The sequence below is a fragment of the Anabrus simplex genome, chromosome 1 (assembly GCF_040414725.1).
Source record: "Anabrus simplex isolate iqAnaSimp1 chromosome 1, ASM4041472v1, whole genome shotgun sequence".
Lineage (NCBI taxonomy): Eukaryota > Metazoa > Arthropoda > Insecta > Orthoptera > Tettigoniidae > Anabrus > Anabrus simplex.
This window is the reverse complement of record NC_090265.1, coordinates 1,067,648,588-1,067,664,371: the sequence shown is the minus strand read 5'-3', so window position 1 is coordinate 1,067,664,371 and position 15,784 is coordinate 1,067,648,588. Positions and strand designations below refer to the sequence as shown.

Below are 15,784 nucleotides of genomic sequence, written 5' to 3'. Positions count from 1 at the left end.
TGCATTCATATTAATCTAGAAGCTTTACTGAATATCAGAATATAATCAATGAAGTGTGTAAATTGTGTAGCAAACGTAAATTGTGAACTTACAACATAATACGTAATACCATGAGGTTTAGAATGTTGATACGCACGTATGTGCGGGCTAGGTTTCCTTACAGGCAATGCATGCAGGAGTGCTGGGTGCTGTCACAAAAAGGACTGTGAAAGCAAATATTGTACTCTACATGAGAAATGTAATGTATAAGATTTTAATTGTTTAAAATAATTCCACACTGTAAAATAGAACATTTGATCATGTACATGTGCATATTCACATGTACTGAGTTGAATTTTTATTTTATTTTTATTTTTTGCAAGTAGTGAATGAAGTCCTGACACGCACAATTGTGTGGGTTCTGTTTGTCAGCCGATAGTTCTTATTTTGTAAAATAAACTGTAAAAACATGTATTTGAGAGCATTTTAGTAAGTTTCTGACGTTTTGACATTTCCAGATGTCTTTCAGGTCTGACGACAAGTTGCTGCGCCAAAAGGGCAGTAAAAGCAAAACTCTTCCTCAATGTAGAAAATGTAACGTTTACTTGTGTTTGAATGAAGATTTAATTGTTTTAAATTATTCCCCACTGTAAAATAGAACAGTTAATCATGTACATATGTATATTCACATGCATTGAGGTAATATTTCTTTTTTGTAAGTAGTGAATTAAGTCCTGACATGCACAATTGTGTGGGTGCTTTTTTTCAGATGTTCATTTTTATTTTGTAGAATAAACTAAAAATATGTATTTAAGAGCATTTTAGTTTTTGACGCACAAACAAAAATTCACACCGTCAGTTTTCTTTCAGGTCTAAAAGGGATAGTGCATTGGCACTGCCGGTGGCTACAATTGGCCTATGCAGTGGCCTTCACGGTATGCACTACCCAGTGTCTTGGTAAGTGTGCTAGGTACCAACTGATGAGCCCAGCCTAGCACACGGGGGCGAAATGCTGGCAACCAGGAATTAGTTAGCTGGAAAATTTATAATGTCCAATAACGGACCAATTATATTGGTATTATAAATTTACTCATTCAGAACAAATATTTCAGATTCCCTATGGGAATCAACATTTATATCATAGTGACAATATAACCTAAGATTTAGTCATGATATTCAGCTTGTCTTCACTTTTACAAACAGTAGGCAATTGTTTGGCAGTTCACCTGCTTCCTTATCTTCGTTACCATCCATTTTGAAAATCTCATTAGAGTCTTGGTCAACTTTCCTTATTAAGCTATTGTACCTGTTTCCATAGAAGACACATTACTGACATTTCCCTCACAGAAATTCCTGAAATGTCCCAATGAAGAAATAATGGTATGTGCCCTGATGGGAGGGATGTCCAAACACGTGTGTCAGTTTGCCCAAACCAGCACCAGAAATGCACTAATATTGTACGTAGGACTTATCAGATCTTAATATTTTACACATTGTACAAGTAGATTTTATTGAATTCTTTCATTATTAATTTCCATTTCCATGTGAGATTCTACATTATACAAAAGTAAGAACATTATAACGCCGTAAGTTTTGCTGGGACCAAGAAAAACTTCCGTAGTGGATGAGTTTCCACTTTATTCAAGTTCTGCTTTGAGCTTGTTTTACTGTATAATTATTGAATTTTATTTAGCTTGGTATTGACCAAACTCTGTGGAATTGGAACATTTTCCAAAGGAACTTATTGACATAACTTATTTTTTGACATAAATTTATCTTATGCCTGGGGGTCATCTGAAAATTTGCATTACGGAAGTGAGTCACAAAATATGTGATGTAAGTGTAACTCTAGCAATGGTGCAGGCTGTGATGTAAGGTATAGAGGGATGGCCAGACAATGTTAACCTGGTAAACATGTAGGCTATGTCTTATGGCTGGTGTCATCAAAATTTATTTTTGCTATTTGCTTTACGTCGCTCTGACACAGATATGTCTTATGGCGACGATGGGACAGGAAAGGGCTAGGACTGGGAAGGAAGCGGCTGTGGCCTTAATTAAGGTACAGCCCCAGCATTTGCCTGCTGTGAAAATGGGAAACCACGGAAAACCATCTTCAGGGCTGCCGACAGTGGGGTTCGAACCTACTATCTCCCGAATATTGGATACTGGCCGCACTTAAGCGACTGCAGCTATCGAGCTCAGTGTCATCAAAATTAGCAGTCATTGATGGATAATCATAACTGAGAGACTGCCTGACAAAAAAGTTGCAGCACCCAGAAGGGAAGGAGGAAACGAAATGAAACTTCATGTGTTGAGAGGGTATGTGATGTTATTTCAGCGATCATGAAATTGAATCAAATTAGAACTGGTCTGGATGCATGCACTTATTCGGTTGGGAACAGTGTCATAAAGCCATTGTATCCTCTTCTGAAGCAAGTTAGCCCACAACTGTTGTAACTGGTCTTTGATATCCTGGATACTGGCACTGGGACGGAGTTGACGTTTAAGCTGGTCCCATACGTGTTCTATCAGGGACAGATCTGAGGATCTTGCTGGTCATGGGAATACCTCAACATCAAGCAGACAGTTTATAGAGAGATGTGCCGTGTGTGGGCGAGCATTGTCCTGTTGAAAAATGGCACCGTGATACTCATAGGTCTTCTATCTATATATATATATATATATATATATATATATATATTTGTTTTTTCTTTTTATTCATGTCTTGCCTTTACTTTGATTTTGACTGATGATGGTCTCTGGTAAGACCGAAACTAGTTTCAACAAATATATGTAACTTTTTAAAGGTTACAACAAACAGTATTGAATAGGTGGAAACCTTTAGCTTTTGTTTTACACTATACCGTGATACTGTTGCATGAGAGGTAACACATGAGGACGAAGGATGACTGTGATGTATTGTTGTGCCGTCAGTTTCCCTCAATCACTACCAGCCATCACACTCGATGGCTCCCCACACCGTGACGCCAGGAATAACACCGCTCTCTTTAAAACCTTGGAAGAATGAGATCTCTCCCCAGGTTGTTGCCATACTCGTAGACAGTGGTCATCTGGAGTAGCATAGAACTGCAATTCATCGCTGAACACAATGCGTCGCCATTCATCAGCAGTCCATGCTTCCCGGTGACGGCACCACTCCAAATGCAGCCATTTGTGATGTGTTAATGGCAGCCTACGCATGAGATGGTAATTCGCTAGTCTGGTTGCTGCTAGTCTCCAACCAATAGTGCGGGCTGACACAGGATGTTACAGGTGGTCCATTACTTGTTCTCCAATGGCAGCTGCAGATGTGAAGGGATTACGATGTGCTTGGTGCACAATATTACAAGTTGTCCATTTCATGACCGTATCGATGTTTAATCAAGAAGTAAATAACTACCTAATCGATACTTTATTAATGCCTCAGGCAAAATTGAATCAGATTAAGATAGATACGGTCATGAAATGGACAACTTGTAATACGAATGCTAACCAAGCAGGAAACATTACAAACATCTATCTTAATCTGATTCAATTTTGCCTGAGGCATTAATAAAGTATCGATTAGATGGTTATTTACTTCTTGATTAAACATCGATACGGTCATGAAATGGACAACTTGTAATACGAATGCTAACCAAGCAGGAAACATTACGAACATCTATCTTAATCTGATTCAATTTTGCCTGAGGCATTAATAAAGTATCGATTAGGTGGTTATTTACTTCTTGATTAAACATCGATACGGTCATGAAATGGACAACTTGTAATACGAATGCTAACCAAGCAGGAAACATTACGAACATCTATCTTAATCTGATTCAATTTTGCCTGAGGCATTAATAAAGTATCGATTAGGTGGTTATTTACTTCTTGATTAAACATCGATACGGTCATGAAATGGACAACTTGTAATACGAATGCTAACCAAACAGGAAACATTACGAACATCTATCTTAATCTGATTCAATTTTGCCTGAGGCATTAATAAAGTATCGATTAGGTGGTTATTTACTTCTTGGTGCACAATATGGCGATGCTCTCTTGTGGTGATCAGACGTGGGCAACTGGAACCTAGACGACAGTGCAATCAGTCAATACTGATCTGCATTTAGGGCAGTTGCTCATGTGGCAGATTCCCTATCTGTTGTTTTCCTAGCCTTTTCTTAAATGATTTCAAAGAAATTGGGAATTTATTGAACATCTCCCTTGGTAAGTTATTCCAATCCCTAACTCCCCTTCCTATAAATGAATATTTGCCCCAATTTGTCCTCTTGAATTCCAACTTTATCTTCATATTGTGATCTTTCCTATTTTTAAAGACGCCATTGAAACTTATTCTTCTACTAATGTCATTGCACGCCATCTCTCCGCTGACAGCTGGGAACATACCACTTAGCCGAGCAGCTTGTCTTCTTTCTCCCAATTCTTCCCAGCCCAAACTTTGCAACATTTTTGTAAAGCTACTCTTTTGTTGGAAATCACCCAGAACAAATTGATAAATGTGCCTGCCCTCACGTTTAAATGCAGTCCAACATTGGGGCACTGTCACAACCGAATGCAGCACAAATCTGGATATTGCATGATTTGACCAACTGGCCAAATGAAGATCCGCAATGAGGCTCCTTTCAAACTCTGTCTGGTGCTGACAACACTCTCTCGCACAAATACACTGCATCTCCATGTTCTTCACAGTGATCACTCAACATCTGACGCTGTTCACGACCCTTATATACCTCACCAGGCCTGGTAACAACACTAAACATGAACAACACTAATGAACTCTGGTGGCCATTCTACCTGTCACAGGGAATTGCATCTCTAATCGTTTACATACCCGCTGATGGTGTGTACGTGTATGAAGTTTACATTGACACCCGGCCATTTCATCTGGGTGCTTTTTTGTCAGGCAGTATGTTTATGATCATTTGATTATTTAATAGCAAAATTCTCCTTCTCTCAAAAATCAACAGAACATTATTTAGGCCTGTAAAATACTCAAAATGAAACAGTCTTTCTTACTTTCTACATGCTTAAACCACTTTCTTCTGTAGACACATGGCTCATTGGTGTTGAGAGACAGAAGTCTAATTATCTTTGAAAGGGCTTTCATTCTGATAAAACTTTTTTTCTTAAATGACACAGGCTTTTGTACACTTAGGCTGATTTATCTTGTTGATATTCTATACTTTTCATTGCATTGCATAAGCCTTCATAAGTACACAGAACACTGTTAAAAAAAAAAAATCTGCTATGTTGAGTTCTACAGAACAGTGACAATAAGCACAAAAGATCAATTACATAAATTCATAAAATAAGATGATGATCTGCATAATCTTGACACCAGCTTACTAAAAGTGAAATGTGACATCAGGGCAGCAAACCTCATGAAAATCGGGCATGTTTTGTAACTTATCAACTTCTTATTCTGTTTACTTATCTATCACATCAGCTTCTTACTCTGTTTCATCTGGACTTAAGTTATTTCACTGTACAGTCATATTTCACATCCCTGTATGATTGGACTTACCAGCTATTTCCTCATTTCAATACCATCACTTAAAAATACTCATATTCTACCACTAGTTTGCATTATAACCCTAAAATTAACAAAATTGGACTTACCACATTTTCCCTTGTGCTCTTCCTTTGTTATTTGGTTTAATAATTTACACATTCTGTGATGTAATTGTAGTGTAGAATATGTGCTGTTTCTTTCTCAATTACTCAAATAATATTTAACATAATTGATTCCTGATGCATTGTGCTAGAATGTTAGATGTGTTAGAAATGTGTATTGTAAGAACATATACAGGAAACTGAACACAATAAAATACATTACTACTACTACAGCCAAGTTTTAACATGTAGTCGTACTCATTCATATTAAAATGGAATGTGGTAGCTGAATGGTATGGTCACTGGCTTCTCACCAAGACAACCATGGTTCGAATCCTGTCCAGTGTATGTGGGATTTTTGAAATGTAATGTTACATCCTTTTGGTTTGGATTCCACATGAAATTGAGGTTCTGTGGCTATGACCATGATATCAACTGCCATGCAAAACAAGCTTGCTTTCTTTTTTTTCTGTCATAATATGTTCTTTTGTATAATCACCCAAGTAGTGCTATTGATAAACAGAAACCTTACAACTCTTGTCAGTTGTTTACTGTGATTGCTGTGAAAGCTTTTCATTAGCTCACCACAAAAAGCAAAACTTTTCTGCTGTTTACTGACATAATTTGCAAATATTTCTGTGATGTAAAAGTTGACAGTATAGATTTATCACCACCTCATTACATGCATGTCCAACCCTCTTCCCATTTATTTGCAGGGCCAGGTATGAATTGAGATGAATCTTTGAAGTGAGTTTTTACAACTGGATGCTCTTCCTGATGTAAACCTCATCAAAGGAGTTAATGAGATGAAATAAATGATGTGATATATTGATAGCAAGAATGGAGAGGGTGAAACCCAGTGCTGACACATAGCCTGCTCCTGTCAAATAGCACCAAGTGGTCTACTCAAGGCTTAACGCTACCATCCGATGGATGGGTTGCCATCAGCAGCGTTACTCCATATGAACTCTGCGAAGAGGTTTGGAATTGAGTCCAGGCTTTTGGCACACAATCTAGTGATTAGAAATTGTGTATCACCATCTCTCCTACCCTGCCAGCGAACGTTCTGATGGTGAAATTATTAATGGGACTTGAACTGGCTAACCATGGTGTCAGACCGTATAGACTAGGTGCTCTAACTATCATAGCCACCAGACAGGCTTCCTGTTATCACCTCATGACATGCTTTACCAAAAATACCTTTCTTTTTTATCCTCATTTCAAAATATTTTATATCCAGGTTCATGTCAGTCGTCATCTTCTGCTGCTGTTGTCATCACCTTTGTCCAAGAAGTTCCTTGTTTGGGCAGTGGAACAATGACCTTCATTTTTCCCTCTGTCCTGATCCACTTTGAGTCTTCACAACATAGGGTATTACTTTTTTTTTTTTTTGCTAGGGGCTTTACGTCGCACCGACACAGATAGGTCTTATGGCGACGATGGGATAGGATAGGCCTAGGAGTTGGAAGGAAGCGGCCGTGGCCTTAATTAAGGTACAGCCCCAGCATTTGCCTGGTGTGAAAATGGGAAACCACGGAAAACCATTTTCAGGGCTGCCGACAGTGGGATTCGAACCTACTATCTCCCGGATGCAAGCTCACAGCCGCGCGCCTCTACGAGCACGGCCAACTCGCCCGGTTGGGTATTACTAAAGTGTGATCGCTACAGCAAGGACATTTTATACCTAACATAGTCGTAAATTATTTTGAATTTGTCAGATAAAAATTGCTAATTTAGTTATCAGCTATGAAGTTACATGTAAATTAACATTTTCTTTGCAGAATATGGAGGAGAAAAACTGTCTGTGAATGATTTGGATCACAAACTAAATTACGACATTGAAACTTTGCATCACAGAATCATGGTGTACATGGTCAATGTGAAGAATGGTGGCCAGCCAGGATTTTGGGATTTTATATGTAAATAATTTACTCAACATATTGTTATATTAATACAGTAACAAAATATTGGCATCAACACTTCACTTATCTTGATCTGTATTGATTGAAATGAAAATATATAATTTCTTGAATTCTTGTACTGTACTTAAATGATTAAAAAATATGTATATATATTTTTTTCTAGCTGGACTTCAGAAGTTTGAGAGTGATCAGAGTAAAATCTTGAAGACCTTGGAAGAGAAAGGCAAAATATCAAAGCCACGAAAAAAGAGACACTATCAGACTCAAAATAAACAAATAAGAGATTTATGTGTCAAACTGTATACCAGAGTTATATCAGTGAGGGAGTTTCTAACAAGCCTTACACATCGTGTCTATAGAGCTTGCCTTTGGAATGGTAAGTACTTATTTGTAATGGATAGTAGATGAAAGTATATCATACATTTTGGCTATTTCAATTCTCCATTCTGTTCCTGAATGAAATTAAGATTACTGTTACTTGCTTTCATATATTTGAAACTTCCACTAAGGAAATAGGGTGATGCCAACTTATTATAACCATAAGCTTTCACAGTGAGGACATTTGGAATTGATAGAGGTACATGTTGACCAGAAATGTAAAATTTGTTTCAAAATTAATTGCCATTTGTCTAGAAAGCATAACTTTGTTGCTAGATATTCTCCATTCTCAATGGATATGTTGATGTTTATGTAGCATAATCTTATAATAATACAGTTAAAATGACCACAGAAATCACTTCAGGTAATTCTTCATCATAATATGAGAGCTCCTGAAAGTGGTCACTTACGAGGTGAAGTGAAATGATGCAAGACAGTGAAGAATGAGTGTTGTTGGTTACCATGCTAATTTTAAAGAATGGGGTGGTGCAGGTAGTGAATTGGTATTCCTGTGTAGCCTGTTGTATACATTAGAAGTCCCTGTCCTCTCACAGCATTTCACATACTCCCCTGATTTCAGCTTATAGAATTCTTATTAAAAGCTCTTGCCTTATCCATTTGAAGAACCTGTCACACTTGCTCTGTGTCTATCCTCCAGAGTTCCTCGCAGCTTTCTTTTCTAATCAACATTCACTAAATCAGAATGAAAATTGTACATATTACTACTGAAACACGTTCTGAACTAAAGCCTTCAAACAGTCTTTGCATTCATCCCATGGTCCATGTTGACAGTTCTCTAATACACACAATATTAAAAGTAAAACAAAATTAATTTTAAAAAACAACCTTTGAATGTAAGACCATTTCTACAACGCTTCTCCATTCACTCCCAGGATCTTCTCCCTGATATGAATTGCAGTATTATAATTAATTGTAGGACACAATGAACCAAGGTATCCTGGAATTTTAGTTCAAATATTTATATTCCTTTTCTTAATATACTGTACTGTAGTTTCCTTCTAATCTTGGCCAGAGGTTGAAGTCTTTAAGGTCAGTTTACTGGTTCGTGGGTGCTCAAATGTTCCCATACATTGTATTATAATTGAAGAAAATAGAAATAATTTCACTGGACTAAATGTAACAAGTACAAGGAGTACTGAAGTGTGATGGTTCGGGGGTATGATTAATGCGATGGCCAGTCTGCTGGGTTTCCACGCAGATCTTGGGTTGCAATTTTCTCATGAAAAATCATATTGCATCAGAAAGACCATCTGATCTTTCATTTAGTAAAGTGACCATTTTGATTTGAATAATTTTCTGGCCATATTCCTCAGATTCTAACTTGATTATCTTAACATTAATAGGTTTACTTCTGCTAAAGATTTGAAAATTAATTATCTCCAATGTATTTAACACTGCAAATTCATTTGTGACTGATGAAAATATTCTTCAATGCTACTAACCACATACCACCAGTTGAACTATTGGAAATGTTGATCAAGCATGGAAATATCTTTCTTGCTATAGGGTTACTGCTTCTGTATTTTGCCATTTCTCATTCAATACTAACAACAGTATATCTCAACTGTAATTTTATCATTACCAATATTGATGACAGATCACACAACATAGGGGGAATATACTCTCACTTCATTTGTGAACCTTACTCTGCCACACATAAGAGATCTGTTGGGACTTTAATCTCTTCTCCTGACACTCTTACTTTCACTTTCATGTCTTTACAAATTTGTTTGGTCAGGCTGAGTGGCTCAGATGGTAAAGTGCTGTCGGATTCAATTTTGGCTCAGTGTGGTGATATTTGAAGGTGCTCAGATATGCCAGCCTCATGTTGGAAGTTTTACTGTCATGTAAAAGAACTCCAGACAAAATTCTGACACGTTGGTGTCTCCAAAATCCATAACAGTAGTTAGTGAGATGTAAAACCAATGAATTACATTATTATTTGTGAAGTTGTTCGTCACCATCTTAATGATGTGCTTCTTATTCACATTTAACTTTGCTTCATGTTCAAATATTTATTATTCTGTTCTTCTGCATCATGCACAGTGATGGGAAAAGTACTAAAGAAAAGTAATTGGACTCAATTACAGTTATTGTTGTTGTTTGAATCATCAGTCCATAGAGTGGTTTCATAAAGCTCTCCATGCCACTCTACCCTGTGCTAACTTTTTAATTTCTGCATAAATGCTGCATCCTACATCTGCTCTAATCTGCAGGTCATAATCATACTCATGGTATTCCCTGCCTGTCATAAGAGGCGACTAAAAGGGGCGACCAAGCAATGATCGAATTAGAACCATGAGACTACTTGTAATTAGTACCATCACGCGGGGAACACCATGGGTCACCCTTACTTGTGTGTAGTACCACTATGTTAGGTACACAATAGGTTTGTGATTAGTAGCAACAGTGTGTGAATCGAGGCGGGGTTTACAGTACCTGTGATTAGTACCACTGTATGAGCAACACCATGGTTGAGCGACACCATGGGCCTGCCTTGCTTATGATTAGTACCCACTATGTGAGAAACACCACGGGATAGTACGAGTCTCTGTGATTAGTACACCTGTGAGGAACACCATAGGTTTGCGTTGCCTGTAAATGGCGCCACAACATGAGAAATGCCATAGGTCTGTGTTACATGTGCGCATTACATTACCTGTGAGTAGTACCATAATGTGTGGAATACTGTGAGTCTGCGCTACTTTTGATTAGTACCGCAACATGGCAAATACCATGGTTCTACTATCCTAGCAATAAGTACCATTATGAGGGGCCGATGACATGGTTTTTGGACCCCTTTGGACTACAAGCATCATCGATTCAGTATAGTGCTATAGAAGCAGTCCCTTGGTCGGTAATACTATTGTTTTACGTCAGTCTCTGAATGTGAGGCCTTGCAGATCGGATCCACTGATTGTTTTAAATTCATATCCATCCATTCATTCCGTTATCACGTTTTGAATTTTGGTCAGTGGATGATTTTGGTCTTATATTGTCATTATATTTCATCTCATTTTGTACAATTAGGGGCTGATGACCTAGATGTTAGGCCCCTTTAAAGAACAAGTTTCATCATCATCATCATCATCATCATCATCATCATCATACCTTGGTCTACCCCTACCGTTCTTACCCCCCAAATTTCCTTCAGAAATCAACTGAACAAGTCCTGGATGTCTTAAAATGTGTTCTATAATTCTATCTCTTCTTCTTGTCAAATTTAGCCAAATCAATCTTCTCTCACCAATTCGATTCATTATATCTTCATTCATGATTACTATCTATCTCACCTTCAACATTCTTCTGTGACATCACATTTCAAATGTTTCTATTATCTTTCTTTCTGAACGAGTTATCGTCCATATTTCACTTCCATACAATGCCACACTCCAGATGAAAGTCTTCAGAAACATTTTTCTAATTCCTATATCAGTGTTTGAAGTGAGCAAATTTCTTTTCTTAAGAAAGCTCTTTCTTGCTTATGCTAGTCTGCATTGTATGTCTTCCTTACTTCTGCCATCGTTAGTTATTTTACTACCCAAATAACAATATTCATCTACTTCCTTTAATTAAGACTCATTTTCTAATCTAATATTACCTGCGTCACCTGCCTTCGTTCGACTACACTCCATTACTTTTGTTTTGGACTTATTTATTTTCATCTTGTACTCCTTACCCAAGACTTCGTCCATACCATTCAGCAACTTCTCAAGATCTTATGCAGTCTCGGATAAAATTATACCAGCCGTACTGGCGATTACTGGTACAAATAAACAATGAATGTGGGAGTTTCAGAATGCTAAGAATTCATGTTCCTGTGGTTCAGGTTCCACTAAAAAAATGAGGTCCCCTGTCTATGATCATGATAACAATAGTCACGTAAAACTACAAACTTGTTTTGCAATTTAAATTGCTCTGAATATTAAAGTATAAATTTTTTTATCAATGGTGGGTAGTAAAAGCTGACCATTAAAATTAATATTTGTTGTTCTTTGTTAGTCTCTCTTGTTATTTCCAGTTTGTTGTCAGCATGTACAATATTTGATGTTGTCATGCACTGTCAGAAAATATGAGCTCTTTATTATTATTATTATTATTTATTTATTTTTTCTCCAGATATATTGTTATAACTGAGTGAAATGGAATTATTTTTAGGTAGTTGGAGTCAGCATTATCAAGGTGAAGGTGATGATGAAGCTGTGCAAGAAGAAGATAACATCTTTGAAGGGGCAGTAGACATCAAATATGAAGTAGTTGATGATTGTAGGTATTGTCCTACCTTTTATTGAACTTTTATCATACGTGAAATAGGCATTTTTTGTTGTTGTTGTCGTCGTCATCATCATAATCATCATCATCATCATCATCATCATTCAATTTATGGATGGAAGATGAAGAAAGGGCAAAACCCCACTTGCAGATTAATGTCTCCATCTCCATGGATAAACTATATTTTTGGTATTATATTATTTACAATATGTACAATAAATTCATCTCGCTTGCTCATTCTCTTTCACTCTCTCCTACATGATCTCTCTCTCTTTCACTCTCTCTCAGTTTTTGCCATCTTATAGTCTTCACTTTGCAACAAAACTGTGGTAGGGACGGCTGTTTAATTTCAGCTGAAAGGCTGTCTGTGTTTCAGTTCAAAGAATCAAACTGGATATATTTTATTCATTTGACTCTTAGTTTTTACTCATACTTCATCGTAACTACAAAAACACACACAGGAGATGCTGTCAATTGTGTACACTGTTTTATTTACAAATTATATACACATTATACACACACACACACACTAATGAACTGCTATCTTGAACAAAATACTGCTAAGAAGAAGAAGAAGAAGAAGAAGAAGAAGAAGAAGAAGAAGAAGAAGAAGAAGAAGAAGAAGAAGAATAATAATAATAATTCACATTAGCATGTCAACCAACTACCAACACAACAAAATCACAGCATGAATTCACTTGACTAATGACAGTGTTCTCCCTAGGACCTTTTTAATGGGTGCACTGCTCTGCTGTTTTTACAGACTGCCCGGCCAACATAACCTAGATATGTGCTAGTTACATAATATTAATACATATGAGGAGTGTCTGTTCAAACGGTGCTATTTCCACTTTAAAAAATAAATCAGTGTTTCGTCCACATGCATTACAGTAATTGAATGTTTTCGATTGCCATGAGCAATCCAGATCAGGAAGATATCATTCCTTAAAATTTGTGCCAAATCTCATCATGGGTATCTTCATTGTGCTTTTTATTTTACGTTTCTTGCGCTTTTCCCACGATTTTCATAAGGTGGAAATAGGATCGTTTGAACAGACACTCTTCATATTTGAGTCATTAGGGGCTCCAAATTAAAATGTAAATGCTGTAAAACTGTTTATTTAAGTGATAAATCTTGATTATTGTCAGCATAATTACACCAGTTACACCATAGTTTAAATGTTTAGCTTGACTATCTTGTATTGTGTATGAACGGTGCCTGGATTAGTGCGGAATGGCATGCGAGCACTCGATTCCGCGGGACGTCACAAACCGGTATGGCATTCCACAGCACCCGAGTGGTGAGGCCTAGTGTTACATGATTATGAATGAGCAGCAGAAAACTAGAAGTTCAAAATACACTGCTACCTATGTCTTGTTTGTGATAATAAACTAACATGGTCCAATTTTGCAGTTGATGTTTATCTGTATGGTATTATTGTTAATGCCCTGAGGAGAATAAATTGACATTTTATTATAATTTTTTTACATAATATTCACTGCCCAGCTACTCATTTCTGAAAACCGGCTGACGAAAATTTCTGAAGAAAACACCGAACGACTTTCACTAGCACCTCTCTTTAACAATTTGTCACTGTCTCTTTATATACTTGCCTGGCCAGGCTTCTAGAAAAATATGACATGTTTTCTCGAAAGTTTTTGAGTCTCCAATAACCTGTTTACAAATGAATAGAATGTTCTCTAGTGACAAAGATGCATTGTTGTGGACTATTAACCTGTGTTGCACAACATTACATTGGATTTATACATCATAATTATATACTATTAATTACATATTCTTACATTAAATAAACTATTAATATACATGTTGTTGTTGTTGTTGTTGTTCGAGTCATCAGTCCATAGACTGGTTTGATGCAGCTTTCTACGCCACCCTATCCTGTGCTAACCTTTTCATTTCTACGTAACTACCGCATCCTACATCTGCTCTAATCTGCTTGTCATATTCATACCTTGGTCTACCCCTACCGTTCCTACCACCTACACTTCCTTCAAAAACCAACTGAACAAGTCCTGGGTGTCTTAAGATGTGTCCTATCATTCTATCTCTTCTTTTCGTCAAATTTAGCCAAATCGATCTCCTTTTACCAATTCGATTCAGTATCTCTTCATTTGTGATTCGATCTATCCATCTCACCTTCAGCATTCTTCTGTAACACCACATTTCAAAAGCTTCTATTCTCTTTCTTTCTGAGCTAGTTATCGTCCATGTTTCACTTCCATACAATGCCACGCTCCACACGAAAGTCTTCAAAAACATCTTTCTAATTCCTATATCAATGTTTGAAGTAAGCAAATTTCTTTTCTTAAGAAAGCTCTTCCTTGCTTGAGCTAATCTGCATTTTATGTCCTCCTTACTTCTGCCATCGTTAGTTATTTTACTACCCAAGTAACAATATTCATCTACTTCCTTTAAGACTTCATTTCCTAATTTAATATTACCTGCTCTTATTTATTTTTATCTTGTACTCCTTACCCAAGACTTCGTCCATACCATTCAGCAGCTTCTCGAGATCTTCTGCAGTCTCAGATAAAATAACAATATCATCGGCAAATCTCAAGGTTTTGATTTCCTCTCCTTGGACTGTGATTCCCTTTCCAAATTCCTCTTTGATTTCCTTTACTGCCTGTTCTATGTAAACATTGAAAACAAACTGCAGCCTTGCCTCACTCCTTTCTGGATTGCTGCTTCTTTTTCAAAGCCCTCGATTCTTATCACTGCAGATTGATTTTTATACAGATTGTAGATAATTCTTTGTTCTCGGTATCTGATCACATTCAGAATCTTAAATAGCTTGGTCCAATCAACATTATCGAATGCCTTTTCTAGATCTATGAATGCCATGTACTTGGGCTTGTCCTTCTTGATTCGATCCTCTAAGATCAGACGTAAAGTCAGGATTGCTTCACGCGTTTCTACATTTCTTCTGAAGCCAAATTGATCATCTCCCAACTCAGCTTCCACTTGTTTTTCCATTCTTCTGTAAACAATATGTGTTAAAATTTTGCAGGCATGAGATACTAAACTAATGGTGCGATAGTTTTCACACCTGTCAGCACCGGCTTTCTTGGGAATAGGTATAACAACATTCTGCCAAAAATCAGATGGGACTTCTCCTGTCTCATACATCTTACACACTAAATGGAATAACATTGCCATGCTGGTTTCTCCTAAGGCAGTCAGTAATTCAGAGTGAATGTCATCAATTCCAGGTGCCTTGTTCTTATTTAGGTCGCTCACAGCTCTGTCAAACTCTGACCTCAAAATTGGGTTTCTCATTTCATCAGCATCAACAGCCTCTTCTTGTTCCAGAACCAAATTCTCTACATCTTCACCTTGATACAACTGCTGGATATGTTCCTGCCATCTTTCTGCTTTGTCTTCTTTCCCTAAAAGTGGCTTTCCATCTGAGCTCTTAATATTCATACACCTAGATTTCCTTTTTGCAAAGGTTTCTTTGATTTTTCTGTATGCAGCATCTACCTTTCGTAGGACCAAACAACCTTCGACATCCTTGCACTTCTCCTTCAGCCAGTCTTCCTTAGCTACCTTGCACTTTCTATCCACTTCA

The 15,784-nt window shown here is 37.1% G+C and overlaps 1 protein-coding gene across 6 annotated transcripts in view; it reads left to right on the top strand.

Annotated features, from left to right (window-relative positions):
• The window catches only part of LOC136857976 (uncharacterized), a 162,440-nt gene that overhangs the window by 120,007 nt on the left and 26,649 nt on the right, over nucleotides 1-15,784 (top strand). For all 6 annotated transcript variants that reach the window (XR_011017588.1, XM_068225387.1, XM_068225389.1 and 3 more), the window contains exons 7-9: nucleotides 7,380-7,517; nucleotides 7,684-7,896; nucleotides 12,078-12,185. Coding sequence is in view for 5 of the 6 variants with exons in the window: in XM_068225387.1 (XP_068081488.1) it covers nucleotides 7,380-7,517; nucleotides 7,684-7,896; nucleotides 12,078-12,185 (459 nt within the window). In the remaining variant the exon portion in view is untranslated. The remainder of the gene's footprint in view (nucleotides 1-7,379; nucleotides 7,518-7,683; nucleotides 7,897-12,077; nucleotides 12,186-15,784) is intronic.